This window comes from Haplochromis burtoni, unplaced genomic scaffold (assembly GCF_018398535.1).
Source record: "Haplochromis burtoni strain Fernald_Lab_line unplaced genomic scaffold, NCSU_Asbu1 Contig_208, whole genome shotgun sequence".
In the NCBI taxonomy this organism is placed as follows: Eukaryota; Metazoa; Chordata; class Actinopteri; order Cichliformes; family Cichlidae; genus Haplochromis; species Haplochromis burtoni.
The window spans coordinates 129,728-146,861 of NW_024582569.1; the positions used below are offsets into that span (position 1 = coordinate 129,728).

At 41.7% G+C, this 17,134-nt stretch overlaps 1 protein-coding gene across 2 annotated transcripts in view; it reads left to right on the forward strand.

Moving 5' to 3' along the window:
• The window catches only part of csmd2 (CUB and Sushi multiple domains 2), a 263,474-nt gene that overhangs the window by 82,550 nt on the left and 163,790 nt on the right, over positions 1 to 17,134 (forward strand). For both annotated transcript variants that reach the window (XM_042226362.1, XM_014338052.2), the window contains one exon: positions 4,702 to 4,909. In XM_042226362.1, the coding sequence (XP_042082296.1) occupies positions 4,702 to 4,909 (208 nt within the window). The remainder of the gene's footprint in view (positions 1 to 4,701; positions 4,910 to 17,134) is intronic.

The window sequence follows — 17,134 nt, forward strand, 5'->3', positions numbered from 1 at the left end:
TGTGTGTGTGTGTGTGTGTGTGTGTGTGTGTGTGTGTGTGTGTGTGTGTGTCACTGTGTCCGTGTGGCCAACGGTTTGTGTCAGTGCGCCTGCTGAGCAGACCGCTGAGACTCTATGCCATCTGCAGCCATGCCGGGAGTCAGGAAGCCCACATAGGAGCACACATGGCTGGGCACCACGCGCCAGCACAGTCCCCCCACCCTCCCTATCACACGCAGGCACATGCACATGCCTTTTCTCCACATCAAAATGGGAGATTATTTTGCATGCATTTCAAAATCACGGTTCTTTGTAATTTATATTTTCTTGACGATAACTTTGTCCCCTCTTTCATTTCTGTTTGCTTCCTAGAGAATTTCTGTTTAGACCCCAATTCAGCTTTGTCAATCTCCTCACCCCATTCCCACCAAGGCTCCATCCTGGGGGGGAAAAAAAATCACTCAAGCACTCAAGGATGTGATTATGTCACCTTTTCAGCAGAAATTACATGCCAACAAGTTTTAGAAACTGGCAATTTCCCCTGTGATTAATTGAGGTCTCCTGGTGCCACATAAAAGTCAACGTGTACACCTGAGTGCTCCTTCATAATGCATAAGTGTATTGTTAATGTCACTCCAATTATAGAGCCTGCCCATATGTGCTAGAGCAGAACTTGCACTGTACTTTGGGAGCAGAGAAAACATTTTGGCACAGTCACCATTCTGGACACAGGAGAGGACCAACGTGCCAGCACTGTCGGGCCAAAGATGATAAGCCAGCCGTTGATGACACAGATAATGTTTTACATTTCCTGTCTTGTGCCCAATTTGTTTTTTTCTTTAGCTGTGAGAAATGTCATTGCTTATCATACGAGTACGCTTATAAAGGATTTAACATCAGCCTTTTATTCAGATTTTAACACCCTTTCCATCTCCACTGTCGCCCTTTTCTGAGCTTTTCTGTGCTCAGACCCACGCCTCATCTCTCTTGCTATTTTTTTTTTTTGCTGCATATCTTTCCAGAAATAAGCTTACTTCTGACAAGTTCTAAATGTCAGTGCACATACCTGCAGCATCACACTGACATAACTTTTTATGTTTGGTGTGTACGCATCCATTATCCTGCTTATTGCAAAGACACTCTGACTTTTAGTTGTAGTCAGTCACATGAAATTAGAAAGTCCCAGATATAGCTTTCATGATTTCTGCTGGTCTTATATAAGGATTGATTTCTGGATGCATATTAAACACTAATGTGTTTTTATAGCTTGCATGCATCAGTCATGCTTATGTCTTATATCTAGCCATGACTCTCAGAGCAATCGAAGCAGCTCCTAACATTTAATAGAGAACCATGACATCCTAAGTGACAGGCTGAAAAATGCACTGTTCAACCGTGGGAAGCAGTCTGACATCTACAATTGACTGAAGAAAAAAATTAAATAAGTTTCTGCACACCTCACATACTGAACGGTTCAGAAGTTTTTTGGGGAGGGGGCTTTGGCTTCATATACTCTGTGGGTACAACCCGCTTTGGCTCCGTTGTCGTACAGTGCTTGCATCGGCCGGTGCCGGCTGCGAAAATTCAGAGAGTGACGGGGAAAAGTCAAGGTGAAGGCAAGAGTGAGGAGTCGGAGACTTCCCTTCAAGTGTGAAGAAACAGTCCTGTGTGGAATATCAATGCACTTCCTCATCCTTTTTTCTGTCTGCATTCTACTTCCTGTCACTCCAACTGCAACGATCACCTCTCGCCCCTCCCGCCATGCGCCTCTCTTCTCTCTTCATCGTCCACTCTCCTCCTGCACTTTTCCCTTACCCAGCCTCGCATGTCACCTGTCATCCTCTTCATCCCCTTCTTTTCCCCCTTCTGTCGTAGTTTCCCTTCTATTGAGGTTCACACCTCACAGGTTTCCACTCGCCCGTACACTCTCCTGCCCTCCCTCAGGGGGAGTGTGGTGGTGACAGGTAGAGTGGATGATAGACAGGGCCAGACACTTTTGATCTCCTCCTCCCTTCTTTACCGCCACACACAGCTAGTTGGCCACTCGATATAATGAATCCCACTCCGCGGTGATGCAGATATGTCCTCAGAGACACTCACACATGCACGCATACACACACACCCTTCACAAGTACTGTGGAAGTGTCGTTCAAAACTTCTTTTGACGTGTCCCCTCTGTTCACAGATTTGTGAACTGATCTATAAATGAAAGAAGGCTGTATTTCAGGCAGTGTCACATGCTGCATTGTTCACAGCTGTAATGAACATATCAGAAGCTGGCATGGGGAGTTAACCTGGCAACATTTTAAATGCATGCGTTATTATTTAATGATCTCCTTAAAGCACCGTTGAGGCGGGAAAGAGTTGCTTTGATTAACACAAATCTGAATTAATCAGAATTTAATCACTTCCCCCCATGTTGCATTAAGTTGCATCATGCTGCTTTCCCCGCTTCCTGACGACTGTAAGAGCACTGTAGGGCATTTTGAAATCCTATGACTTCTTTCTCTCTGGCCTATGGCAAAAATTGCAGACAAAGGAACAATATGCTGTAACTCACTACACAATTTCATGCTTCTGAGCTTGGAAATATGCAATTGAGCCTGCGGCAGAAAGATAATGTGTAGCCAAAAAATAAATAAAATGTAAAAAAAGAGGAAAAAATATTATTATTATTGTTACTGTAAATTGCAATAAATAAGGCTAGGAAGCCATATCTGTTGCTGGTCAGTGGTTCCGTGTTAAATCCAGAGTCAAATTTAAAATCTTCACGTCATCGTTCTTAAATAATCAAGCCCCATCTTATTGAAGACTTTATCCAAAGCACCACATCACCCCGACAGAACACTTTGCTCTCAGACTGCAGGCTTACTTGTGGTTCTTATGGTATATATTAGGCTGCTGGGGGCTTTCCATGACGCACTGAGCGTTTCTTGGCTTATCACTTTTCACTCTCTATGTTAAAAGTGGCGAGTAACCCCCAGTGTACCTCACCTCTGATGGGTTGTGGCAGATGGCTGCCTCTCCTTGAGTGTTGTTCAGCTGGAGGTTTCTTCCTGTTAAAAGGGAGTTTTTCCTTCCTACTGTTGCCAAGCACTCATTCACAGGGGGTCGACTGATTGTAGGAATTTTTAAAAAATGAATTGAAACAGTTTTATGATGCTGGTCAACAACCTCTTTTCTCAAAACAGTTTCAAGATAGTTTGTTTGTTTGGTGTCATGGAAACTGAGACATCTACAGATGTTTTCATCTGTGTGCTGATGTTTTCTTGTCCTATTAGCCTTTCTTCAGAAAGCTCCAAAAACTTAAAAGTAGGGATCAATGTATCAATCAGTATACTGGAAAATCCTTAATTAAAAGTTCTCTTCTTACATGAAGAGTATTCCTAACAGGTGGAAAGTTTACGGTACCGCCTAGGTTCTTTTCCAAAGAAATGGACTAAAAAAGTTATAGAATATAATTTTGGAAGATGTTGAAATAAATCATATAATTGTTGTCATTGGAAAAGTTTGTTTCCAAGACCCTGATAGGAGAATAAAAATATATAAATAGCATCCATTTTCAAAAGGCTTTAACCATGTTTGAGAGGGATTTTTGTCAATATGAACTCATTTTGTGTAAGCCAGAAACTACCCCATCAAATTTTATTATGATAGCTTCAACAGTCAAACGTGACCTTTGACTGCAGTTAAGCTGCAGTTTGTTTATTAGCGTTTAACTTACCTCGCTCGCCAGCTGCTTGCCAGTTGTCTGTACACTAGGGTTTCCTGACTCCTCATATCTCTTTGTGGCATCTCTGATTACCAATAGCATTGGTGTGGGCAGCATGGAAGGCTGACATGCACCCCTGGGGTAGTACTATCCACCCTCCATGACGCACAATGTGTGTTCCCAAACACAAAAAAAATAAGGCATGAATGAAAGACAAACATGCAAATTAGGAGTTTGTTTCACACTTTCAGTATGAAGTAACATTTTGATGCTGACTTTCATACCTGATAGATTTAGCTTAGTTAACATAAGTGGATGGATATCAGCTGAACAGCTAAAAGAGTATGAGATCAAAGCATTTTTTGTCCTTACCAGTTTCTTGCCAGTTTGTTTTGTCCTTCCTGTGTAAAATATCTCACCTGTCACTCCTGCACTCTTCAATTGCGGTTCCCACACACAGTGGAGAACCGTGGGGAAAAAACAAACAAAGTTAAGGAGACGAAATAAATGAACGTGCCTGCACACGCACAGTCACATTACGCTTTGATTTAAAAAATCAAATCAGCAGTCACAAATGTCCTCCTGTTTTTAATCATTTGATGATTACGATGGATCAAGGTAACTGTTCCGAACACACACACAAACACACAATAACTCTAAAGGTCATGTAAGTCCTTGAATAAACTTGTGTTGCAAGTACTGGTTATATGTGGGTGTGAGGGTGTGGTGTGACACTATACCAAGGCAGATTTCATTTATTATCAACCTCATAATAATGCTATCATTTTACTACCAACGTAGGGAAACTATATAAAAATCACCTTGAGTGACGAGTTGTTGCCGAACACGTCGACCAACGTTAATCCCCACCACCATTATCTATCTGCGCAACCCCTCTGTACACATTCAGCGATCGGTACGCCTCACACTCACGTGTCTGTGATTATTTTTGTTTTGCAAAGATTTTTCTTCTGATATTAATTCTTTCACAACTCTGTTTCTCTCTGCAGCGGATGACGGATGTGGAGGGACACTGCGGGGCCAGAGTGGGGTGATAACTACTCCCAATTACCCATCTGAATATAACAACAATGCCGACTGCACCTGGACTGTGCTGGCTGAGCCAGGAGACACCATTGCCCTGGTTTTTTCTGACTTTCAGCTGGAGGATGATTATGACCTGTTGGAGGTCAGCGGCACTGAAGGTTCTTCGCAATGGTGAGTAGTCAGCTTGCGGCATTTATCTGGGGAGAGAGCTGAGAAGGGGGGAGAGGTAATGCACCACAGGCATGCAGGCTTTTTTTTCAGGTGGTCGAATGAGTGTGGTGAAGTATGGTTGGAAGTGGATCGGTGTTACTGTATGTAGGTCTGGTGGAGCTGGATCATAGCTGGTACTAGCTTCAAAATGAAATAGGGCGATAACAGTAATTTGTTTGATAGGCAGCACCTAGCTTTTATATTACAAACTCAGCCTGGGCATATCATATGGTCTCTGGTTCTAAAGTGTAATTTGAACACTCAATCATGGTCACACGCTCGCACTCATTCTCTCGATTACTCAGTCTCGCACAAACACACATGCTCGGCTCTAATGATGAAGAGATAGGATGTCCTGGCGTCAGCGTGGGTCTCTCACCATCTGTGGCAGCTCCTCCTCTCTCTGACAACTCTCTCAGCTCAGGAAGTAATTAGAGAGCTCGATTACCACCGCCAGCCGTAAAGTGTTGTTTCACCCCCATTCTCGCGGAAACAGAGAGAAGCCCGCGTGAGCACAAACGGTCATGCACGCTAAAGCATTCACACTTTCAGCTACACTTTAATATATTTTCACTGCCGCTTAAAGATTTGTTGCAAACAGATGTATTCTTTCACACATACACACCGGTGTTTTGTGCCTTCCGAGACCACACATAGCCAAGCTTAGCTTGAAAAACAAATATATATTTATATATTGGTTGAATACAGGTAGATGCATTTTTATGCATCAGGAAAATCTGCCATGCTGCCTTTGTTTCGGATATAATATAAAAATGCAGGTTTAGTTTCAGGATCGTGTCGGAGACAGACAGCTCAGATAAAAAAAAGAAAGACAGAAGACTTTGGAGTTAGAGCCACAGGCAGTTGGCAGGAAAGGACAAGGGGTAGCACTGGCTGAGCTATTTAACACTTGAGACACAGGCTCTGAGAGACAGAGAGGAGGGAAAAAAGACTGTTGATAAGGGAAACAGGTTCAGAAAGAATATATGAGAAGTCATCTCAGAGTGAGAGGGCCCCAGGAAACCTCATGTCGGTTTCACTCATTCGCTTAGTAGTTAAGCAAAAATACTTCCCAAGAAGAACTTGATTGACTCTGAGCGGTCTTAGAACTGAAAAAATTCTGCCTAGTAGTCTGATATTAAAGTCTCTTTGAATCTTTGCTTGGCCAGTGGAGAGCTGATCGCTTCCTGGGCTCCCACAGACCGCCGCCTGACTGTGCTTCTTTTGCATATTTTACGATGTCATCAGCTTCTTGTCCTAGACTTTGATTTGCTCTATGTTGTCATGGGGAAGCGCCCAGTTCTCTACTGGCTGTGTCATCTTTGTGGCAGTTGTTGCCAGTGGCGTCTATGGTAGTGCACCTGCAGCATGGCTTTGCTGTCTTAAAGAACAAGGAAGAGCAGAAGGGAGTAAGTCACTAGAGAGGAGGCAGAAGGGCTTTGGCAAGTGATGGATACTGCAAGTCACAGTTGATCATGCACATTGGAAGGAAAAGGAAGTACAAGAGACAGAGGACACGATGCAGACAAGCTGGCTTGCATCTATTGTTTCGCTTTTTTTCTCCTGTTTCGCTAGCTTAAGTGTTACCCACATACTGTACCACTGATTTGTAAAAGTTTTGGCTATTTTTTCTCATTTTTAAAAACTCATCAGCCCACTTTACCTCCAATGTGTCGAGGTAGTGAGCAGGGAGTACTAAGGATGTGGAGAAAGTGAAGTGAATCACAGCGAGTATTACTATGGAAGAATGTGGCCCGGTCTTATGAATTGCATTTTCTGCTACATAATGTGAGCAGCTGGGTGCTGGTTTACTTAGGGAAAAGATAGCAGCAGGATACAATATGAGAAGAAGATAAACCGTAGGAGGCGATGTGATGCTCAGGGCATTGTTCTGCTTGTAAACCTTTGGTCTTGGAATTCATTTTAATTTAGCTTGGGCACCAACCTAAACATTGTGCATCCTCATGGCAGTGGTTTTCCTTAATGTGCCTGGCCAAAAAAACCCCTTTCAGGGATGATTTGAGAAGAGGGTTGTAACCTTGTGTGTTTGTGTGAAGCTCAACGCTTCTTTCTCAACAACTCTCCAAGAAGAGGACAAAGATTATTATTAATGTTGTGGCTGATTGGTGAGGGCAAAAGAGGGATGCTATGGTACAGCAGTAAAGGAATGAGCAGACACTAGTGATGACGTGTGAAAGGAAGGGCAGGACCTTTGAAGAAGAGGGTGGACGTGAAGTTGAGAGATGGGTGCAAGGATTGAAAACTCAGCTGGTGGCCAATTAGAGAGGTCAGGCTTGGCTGTTTGATGACGCTGACCTAAAGCCTTTCTGCTCTCAGTGAATGAATGGATCAGTGAACCTTCAACTCAGTGGGGCTTGACGGTTGATGATGCGCTCTCTCTCTCTTCCTCATCATGCAAATACGCTCTCTGATTTCATCACACTGGTGTGTACACAGCTGCTAAGCTTAAAAGCTGTTTCTGTATTTCAGATCTTATGGTTTACAGTTTAGCTCCAAAGGGTCATGTCGCTAATATGGGAATACTTGTTTTTGTTTGGTTTTTTTTACATTTTTTAATCTTGTATTGCTTTCCATTGGCTTTAAGAAATATATCACTATAAATTACTGGTATTTGCAAATGACTAGAACGCTTTCTTGTTCTTGAGTGGGTGATGTCGGTCTCCCTCTATCCGATTGCGGCCGTTGTTCAATATGTGGGAATCTGTCTGAACTTTATTGATTGATACCTGACTGACAGGTTCATTGATCTGACACAAAAAAGAAGGGCCAAGAGATCGTGGTCAAAACCATGCTTCCCAGATCGATCCACAGCATTTTAAACTAAAGCAAGTCAAGCTTGCATGTTCTGAGTTTCTTTGTTGCGCTCACGTTTGTTTGTATATGTGTTGGTAAAGGGAGAGAACGAATCACAATTAACACCATCATTCACCAACAAGGACGTCACCTCTGTGAATATCTGAATGTGATCTTGATAGGATGCGATCTCTACCATCCTGCACTTTAATTGGCGGTTCCACAGAATTAGCATTCTGAAGAGGCGGCAGAAAAAGACAGCTCTGAACACCAGCTCCACAAGCTGAGATGTGCATGTGGATTGAATGTGGCAGTGGGAAAGGCCTGGTAAAAATGGCAAGTGAATTAGGTGAATTCTGCCTCTGCTCAGCGGTACCCTGACAGGACTTCTTCACTGTTGCTTGCCCAGGGGAACACATTACTCTGCTATTACACTGTTTGCATCCACATTGATTTTCTTCCCCATCACCATCCACTTTGAGGCAATGTAAATAATGCCCGATGCTAACCAATTGCCAGATCCTCATTTGCCCACTAGCTACTAAGTGGAACTCACAGCTATTTGACTTGTAATTTTCTTAGGTGCTCAATTGTTTTTCAAAGCACTATAATACATTTTCATCTACCAGCAGTGCTCTCTTGAGATGTTGAAAGGAACTCCCACAGCAGCTTGAATACTGTAAATAGAGAGTATAAAGTGCCTAAATCTGTACTTGAAAGAAGTCTGAATATTGGCTTTATTCCCTCGGTTCTACAAAAAAAGATTATGTAAAAAAATGCCACATCACAGTTAAGCGATTGCACCATTTTAAAGAAAGTGTTTCCAAACAAAAACTTAAATCATCTTTTTCTTTTCTATCTTGGTAACTTTTGCAAACTCTTTCTGTTTCCCAGGTGATTTTTTTTTCTTTCTTTATGCATCCATCTCTGACAACACATTGCTCCCTGGGAAAATGCAACTTATTTCTTCCTGTTTGGAGATCTGAGAACCCATTGAGTTTTGATCCCTCTAGGTAACCTTCTGCTTTCTCGTGTCTGTTTTAACTCCACGCCTTTATGGAATTGAGACGCTGACATTTAGCCAGCCTATGGATTATCCCCGGCGTGCTGATTTGTGTCAACCTGTCCCAACCTGGCGATGGGAGCGCGTCCGTGTGTGTACGAGAGAGGCAGAAAGAGATAAAGAGTTGCCGGAGAGGAGTGCAGAACACTGGATATATTGATTGGCTGTTAGGTTGACTCACCTGAGAGTGAGTGAGTGAGTGAATGAGTGGTCTTTGGAAAAGCTTTCTAAGTCCGGGGGCTGTTTTTCTTTTGTTTCCAGAGAAATGAGTGTGTTTCGTTTTTGTGGAGATAAATGCTTCTTTCTTCTCCTTCTATAAAAGACAGTGGGAAACTTGTTTTTTTTTTCCATGTCAGGGCTCGTGAGATTTCCTAAACTCAGCTTTTTTACTCAAGATGATCATTTTCCTGCTTTGTATACAGTCATGTGCATGTTGTATTACAGCTGTGAGAGTTGTTACCGTATGCAGATGTGTCATGAACATGCCAACTGCTGTTCGCCATGAGGAAAACACATTCATTAGTCACACCCTCCCACTGGGACTCCTCTGCAAAGCTGCTATTTTTTTATGTTATAAAACGGTCACGGCGAGAGTGTGTGTGGAAGTGAGTGATTGTGCGGCTTCTCCGGTGAACAGCGTTTGACTGACAGTGCAAGAAAAGGTGATTACGCACTCATGCTTTGCTTTAAAACACAATTATATGTACATTTGGGCACACAGACAGCGATTTCCAGCATCTGAATACAGGTCATTTGCAGCGTATGGAGGGGCATTTTGCATAAATATGTGTACTGTGTCACGGTTGAGTGGGCGCTTTTTCTCATTGTGAATGTTAAATACATTTCTTATCCGTTTCCTATGCTCGGGCCTGTTTTTGCACAAAACCGGCTGCTGTAGTAAAGCAAACGTTTTGCTTCGGAGCTTTATCCATAAATCACCAAATCGCTAGGCAGGTCATGTCACACTGGTACAACTTTCCCTCTCAGTGTCTCAGTGTCTTTGTTTCTCAGACATTATGTCTCGTAACTGTGTTGTTACTGTAAGGCATTTTAATGGCTGATTTTAATGGTCTAATTTGTCAACTGAAATCCAGTAACCGGGGCTGTTATCGGAAATCCCGCGTACAGATCATCTAAGATAAAAGTAAGCTCAGGAAAATGGGTAGAAAGTGATAGATATGGCAAGTTTTCAAGAGTTAAGCTTGCTACCCGTACCATATGGAAAGATTTGCCTTTGAAACACAGGTTACTGTAGACAAGTATTGGCTTTTATTGTCTGTGAAGGTTCTCGGTCATCCAGGTCATCGTAGTCAAAGGAGCTTGCAAAGAAAAGCGTCTGGACTTCTTTAAGTTGCTTGAAGACGTTTCACCTCTCATCCGAGAAGCTTCTTCAGTTCTAAGGTCAAATGGTGGAGAGTCCCAGATATAAACCTAGTGGGAGTAACCCCCCACAGAGGGACAAAAGGACCCCCTGATGATCCTCTAATCGCCTGAGCCAAGGTGTGAAACTGCCTGAGCCAAGGTGTGAAAGGTGTGAAACTGGGTGTGGGTCTTCAAGCAACTTAAAGAAGTCCAGACGCTTTTCTTTGCAAGCTCCTTTGACTATTGGCTTTTACTGTTTTTCTCTTTGCCTTTTTTCTGCACACTTGTGCTATAATCACTTAACTGACCATGTGGACGGAGTAAAAAGATGGTAGAGCTGTCCACAGCTTTTTGCTAGGGACAAGAATGTGATCACAAAGTGCAAATTTCCCCCAGGACAGAAGCAACTGCTGCAAAACAGTTTCTGCAACATCACATGCTAACACAAAGCATCTTGATGTGTGCTTAATCATGATGGTAAGAAAATGTCACATGTAGAAAGCTCATTTCTTGAAAAATGAAAACATTTCTCCCACTAAAAACGTAAAGTCCAGATGAACACGATCTACTTCCTGGGCTAATAAAGAAGAGAGATTTAACAGCTTCGTGCATACCGAGCTCAGCCAAGTAGAAAGAGCCTGATCTTCAACAGGTAACAAAAGCAGTAGTGATGGTCAGGCTTATAGCTTTACAGCATTCACGCTTCTCCAGTAGAATTGCTGCCGAGCACCGTTAAGTGCTCTTTGGGCTGGTTTTCAGCGTTGCTGTCAGTTTTGTGTTAATATTTAAATACCAAAGGGGAGATTTTTTTTTTTTTGTCTTCATTAGGATCAGGATTTATGTCAGTGTGTGGGACTGTTGCCTGAGGTTTATACTGCTAAATGGCTATATGGCAATGTATCTCACACCAAGTTACAGAGTAATGCAAAAGTAATGTAACCAGTGGTTTAACAAATTCATTTCTCCAGGGAATAATTAACGCCATGCATTAAGTAACAAGTAATATATAATGCATCACTTTTGGATGTGGATTTATGTTCTATTGGAAAGGCTTGTCTGCATAACTAAAGTCCCACAACTGCACTCTTGTAAACTTTTTCATTTAAAAGCTTATGGGACTAAAATGAAAAATACCTCAGGGCTAATGGTTATGATGCCCTGACACCTCAAGGATCTCACATCAGAGGCAATGAAAAGATGCGCTATCTGTCTACAAATGTCACGCCCTCTTATTTAGCAGCAGCTGTATCTCAGTTTCTTTCTATCTTACACACACATGGTTTCTTTGTTAACCTCCAGACCTTAGCTGTGTCTGCCTTTAAACTTTATTTTTTGCCTACCAGTTGTCAAAATCTTAGCTCTGCTTGTTCCTGAATGTCTGAGCTCCCATTGTGTACTTCTTTTCTAGCTTTTTTTTTTTTTTTAGCTTTCTACACTCAAGCACAGTTTTGCTTATTAGCCTTTGCTTGACCATTGGATCAATAGCTCTTGTTGCCAGTCGCGCCACTGTGGGCCTTCAAAGTTTGCCGGAGTTCAGATTTATGAGCAGCAGCACTTGGTTGAGGACTCAATCTGCAACGTGCCATTGATCAAAGCAGCATTTATGATGAAGTTTGTGCCACCCGCCAAGAAATTCTCCAGCTGAACATTATCTCCAACACCTGGTGCCATGCTGCAGATTGGCTCACCCCAGCACTCTGCACCGTGTTACTCACTCTGTCACATTGCTCAGGCTAAGAGCTGGAGAGGAGAGGGTATGTTTGAGTGCAGAGAGTAAGGTTAACAAAAAACAAAACAAAGAAAAGCTCAGCCATGGATTCTATCAACCTCCCTGGCTTGCATGTGCATACCTGTGTTTTCTCAAGGTGACTATTTCCGTTCCACTGGCAAAATTACACCTCAGCACACATGAAGATTGGTGACTAATATGCAGCTTTAATTGTCATTGATCATCCGTGTTATGTTTTAAAAACAGCAGGTGCAGCAGCTTATTAGTCAATATTCCATGTAAACCGGAGCAGCCGGTGCAGCAGTGTCTGTGTAAGCATGTGTAGCCATGTGTTACCTCACCCCCATCCCAGTGACAACAGAGAGCACACAGAGGTTGGAGGTAATGTGGCAGATCACTCTGCCCTGACTGGGTGTCTTTTTAGTTGTTTTTACCAAGCACTGCACCGTTGGGATCCAATATGTTGCTTTTAGTAATCACATAGATGCACTAATGGCTTGTAATTTGTACACAGAGGCATATTTAAGTTACAAACACTGGCACCCTGGGCCTCCAAATGGACTGGATGTCTTTTTAAAGATATATCATTTCATTTATGCCAAAAATATTTCAGAAATAACTTTAATAAACACCTCTTCCATCGCGGCTTCAAGGGAGAACTTGAATACTAAAGTACTGTCCGCATCACTGCAGTAGTGCATTTATGACAATAACAAAACATATTTTTGAAATAATCCTCTTATCCAAGTTTTTTTTTTTTGACAGTTTTTTAGTTGTAATCCCCGAAGCTTTTCATCGTCTTTGCTTAACAGTCACGTCTGTCTTCCTTCTTCCTTTCTAATTATTTAACTAATTATATTAACAGAGAAAGGTCATCTATCAGTATGGTCAAAACCACAATGATGCTCTTGTTTTCTGTCTTTCATCATCTGTCACCCCTGTGAAACTAATTGTTTTACGCTCATGTTTGATCTGCAGCTTCTACTGATGCTTCATCCACAGCTTGCTTTGATCCTTTAAATCACGTCCTGGGTCAAGTGCAGATAACCTTAAGAAGGATGGTTTACTTCAGAGGCTCTTTTGTTGTGGTGTGATCAAAAGACGCTGTATGGAAATTTATATTGATGGCTTTTGGTCAACACCATTGTTCTCTGCTAGGGTTTTGTACCCTTGGGCGTCTGAGCACCCTGATGTTTGAGGTCCATGAGCACATACCTGCAACATACAGATGAATCCCAATCAGGCACCTCTTCTGTGGAACAAGCTGCCAGATCTGGGAGATAGAAACCCTCCCTAAAAAGATCAGCCTTAAATTTTTCCTTTTTTTAAAATAAAGCATATAGTTAGTGTAGGATCAGTTAACCCTAACCCTGGTTCTGCTGAATGTTTCTCCAGATAAAAGATAGTTCTTTCTTTCCACTGTTTTGATATTAATTGCAGGATCTTTACCTCACAATATAAAGCACCTCGAGGTGACTGTTGTTGTGATTTGGGACTATTTAAATAAAGTTGAATTAATTTGAATTTCAGCTGGTGGCACATTGTATATTTCTGCTCTCCCTTCCTTTTTTTTAAGCAGTTAACAAAAGGAAAAGTGAAATAAAAATAACGGCAATTTCTCAGGACAACCTAGAAAAAGGTTGTTATTCCTTTAACTTTCTCCAAGTATGATTGGCGCAGCACTGGGTGTGACAGAGCTGTAAGGGGTGTCACTTCGGTCAATTAATCAATCACAGTAATTAGCTCCGATAAAACAAAAGGAAGAAGTAGTGGGAAGAGGAGAGCAATGTATGAAATCAATTGGCCAAAAGTGCTGCAGTCAGTGGTCTGTCACAGAGGAAAATGGAGTTTCATTTTAAATTGTAAAAGCAGGACTGCAAGGATGAGTACAGCAAAGTCATTCCATTAGGCCCGATTGTTTGATGCTGTGTGTAACTGCATACACATGCACTTGAAATGGTTCTGCTGCACTGCATGTTCCACAAGTGCTTGAAAGTAGTCCAGGATTTAGTCTGAAACTGTGAATTTGTGCTCAGGATAAAGCCCTTGAGCATAAAAGGTCTTGTTGTCTTATAGTGATGTTTATATGAGGTGATCGTATTACTGGCCACTCAGAGACACCTATGATTAGTAATTTGTTAAGCTAAATTTAAACATCCAAACCAGACACAAGTGAAAAAGGACAAAGAACTTAGTAAGAACTTAGCATCTGATCAACATTAATACAATTCAATTAATTATTATAGTTATTTAACATATAATTGGTTGTTGCTATGACAAGAAAGAGGAATAAAAAAAATATCTTTGTTTGCAGTGTGACCCTGATGCAGTAACAGCAGAACATCTGGTCCCTGAGCATCCCCAGAGTGGACGGACATGTCATTGTCTGATCTGGGTCATTGCTCAACAGCAACACATCCCTTCTGTCTTTGTGACATCCCCAGTTTTTCCATAAATGGAAATATAGTAAACAAGAAAGGCAAAAAACTGCATTTTATAATGTGTATCTTAATAGTTTATATATTTTTTTTAACCAACTCTGCTTGCTTTCATTGAATTAAGCACCATTGTGTCGATAGTAGTGGAGTGATCTTATGTCTGTGAATAAGTGCTTGTATTTAGTATTTAGTATTATAATTTCATAATTGAAAACAGTACATTTGACTAAAATCTCTAAAAATAACAGTAAGTAGCTTTAAAGCTAACCCACTCTGGACTCCTGAGTTGATGCACTAGCTTTTAGGGCTTAGTCATTCTCACCTCAGAGGACAGTATTACTCACATAGTGAAGGTCTTGTTCTACACAATTTGAGACTCATGGCTAAATATCCCTGCATTTTAGGCTTGGAAAGCTCGCATTAGTGGCTGGTAATGAAAGAAGAAAAGAAGGATCAGGAGAGGAAAATGAGGGAACCTGCAAGGTGAAATAAAGCAAGGGCATGCTCAGTGGTTTGGAGTGTAATATATCTTAATCTTCTTTGGGACAGCAGGACAGGTTGCATGTGTGTATGCCGGAGTTTGTACAGTCGGTATGAATTCACTCGTCTGGTGCTACTGTGGGGTGTGTTTGTGTGGCAATGAAATACCCGTCCTCTTCCCATTCATCAGACAGAGCCTGTCTTTTTGTATGAGGTGACATTAGGCCAACCTGAATATATTTACAGAGGAACCTTTATGAACTCTGGTGAACGTGCCTTGACCGGCAATTACAGGCTGCACGGCCGTGAGCCTCCATAAAATCTCTTCCCAACTGCATCAATAAACGTGGGGAGGCAAAAGGTGACAGGCAGTGTTGAAATTCACCGTAGGAAAGTCTAAGCTGCACTGTCGAACCCGTACATGGAAAACTGGTGACATGATTTTGAAGTTTTTTATTCTACAGCAGTGTGAATGGTTGCGCGTATGGTATGAACCATTTAAAGCAGATGGATGTGTTTTTTTAAATAACCAATTAAACTCATTGCAAATGCAGTTGTTCCTTTTTAGAGGTGAAGTAAAAGCTCAAACAGCACAGTGGTTATATGATCCACTAGACTCCTTCTGTAAGTGGCTTTTTGCTTGGTAGAGATTTTTGGAGAGTGCCAGAGAGGTGTCTGGATCATATTGATCCCACAGCACTGCAATCTTTCTTAATCCCACTCTCCTCACAGACGAGATGAGACAGAAGCAGTGACAGAAAGACATCCAAAATAAATAAATAAACGTTATCTCGAGTAAGCTGTAATATAATGCGCCCCTGGGTGGCAGGAGTTTGTAAGCAAGTTCATTTTTAACATCAGAATTTTTTAATTTTTAGTCATCAAACATCAAAAACAGTTTCATTCTTTAGGTGATCTGCTTTTCTAGGTGTTGGCTTTTTAATCGGACGTATGCACACAGACACGCCAAGGGTGGTGTTTGCTCTCTCTGGTGTCTTGTTGGACAAGCGATCAGCTTCACGCCCGTGCCAACACGTGCAGCTCATTTACCACTGACATCACACCCTTTCGTCTTTTTTGACACTGAGGGTGCCTGTTTGCCACCCTTCCTGTTTTTTAATTAGATGGTCTGATTAGAGAACATTGATGAGGGTTGGGAAGAGTACAAAGGAAGAAAAAAATAATAATTAAAACAGGGATTAGTCTGGTCTGGGGCCTCGTGCAGACAGAATTAACGCTGAGTGCTGTCTCGCTCTATCACTTGCAGATCAGTGTTGCTAATATCACAGTATTATTAGCTGCACTATCCTCCCCAACTGTGTGATAACAGAGGATTACAGAAGGTGCTGTGGCCAGTGAACCAGGAAAAAACAGTGTGATTTGTCTTAGCATGGCTAATTAGTGCGCTGTTTGCATGGATGATATGGATCAGGGATAAAGCTGATCCTTTGACAGAGGGCCAGCTGTGGAGGCTATATTGTGGCTCAACATGAAAATGCGTGTATAAACATTCAGCCATTTTTCCTGTGCATATGCCTTAATAAACAACTGGTGATCAGTTTACAGTGTTGGCATGGTAAGGCAACGGATGTGGGCACGGCTGCAGGCCTGCATCCGGATGACCTGAGACCTGTTTGCACTGCTCTTAATGCTGCTGCTGACATAATGGAGTATGACCTATTGGTTTATAGGGATACATGTAATGGATTGCATATATATATATATATATATATATGTTTTAACTTTAATAATAATAACTTCATTCCCTTGTGTGTTGTGTATGTTTGCTTGGTGACCAGTGCCAGAGCTGAAGGGTTAATTAAGTTTTAAGACCTACAATCCTGACGAGTTCCTGCATCACGTGCACGAAAATGAAGGGCACGTTATCCAAAGGCAGCTATTACTGGCATTCTTCTGGAGCTAAGAAGGGCATGTTGTGAAATTACTTGGTCAGTATAAATTGGTGTTGGTTCTCTTGCATTACATCCATTGTATTCATAATTAGTCCCAGTGTTGGCGGTGCACTCAGCTGTAGGGTAATTACCTACAATATGTGAAGAAACCTTTTGATTCATTTCCATGGTTATGAAATCTCTTTTCAGCGTAAATTAAATGATGGCTGAACTGAAGTATGCCGTACCTCATAATACTGGAATTTAAGTATTCTATTTGAATTCTGTTCTTTGACAAATTTGCTTGTGCTTTTTTTCCTCTCGTTTTATCCAAAGTGCATTTGCTTAAAGCCTTCATGTTGTTAATAGAGCTTTAACTCAGAGCGATAATTTAGTATTTTCTTTTCA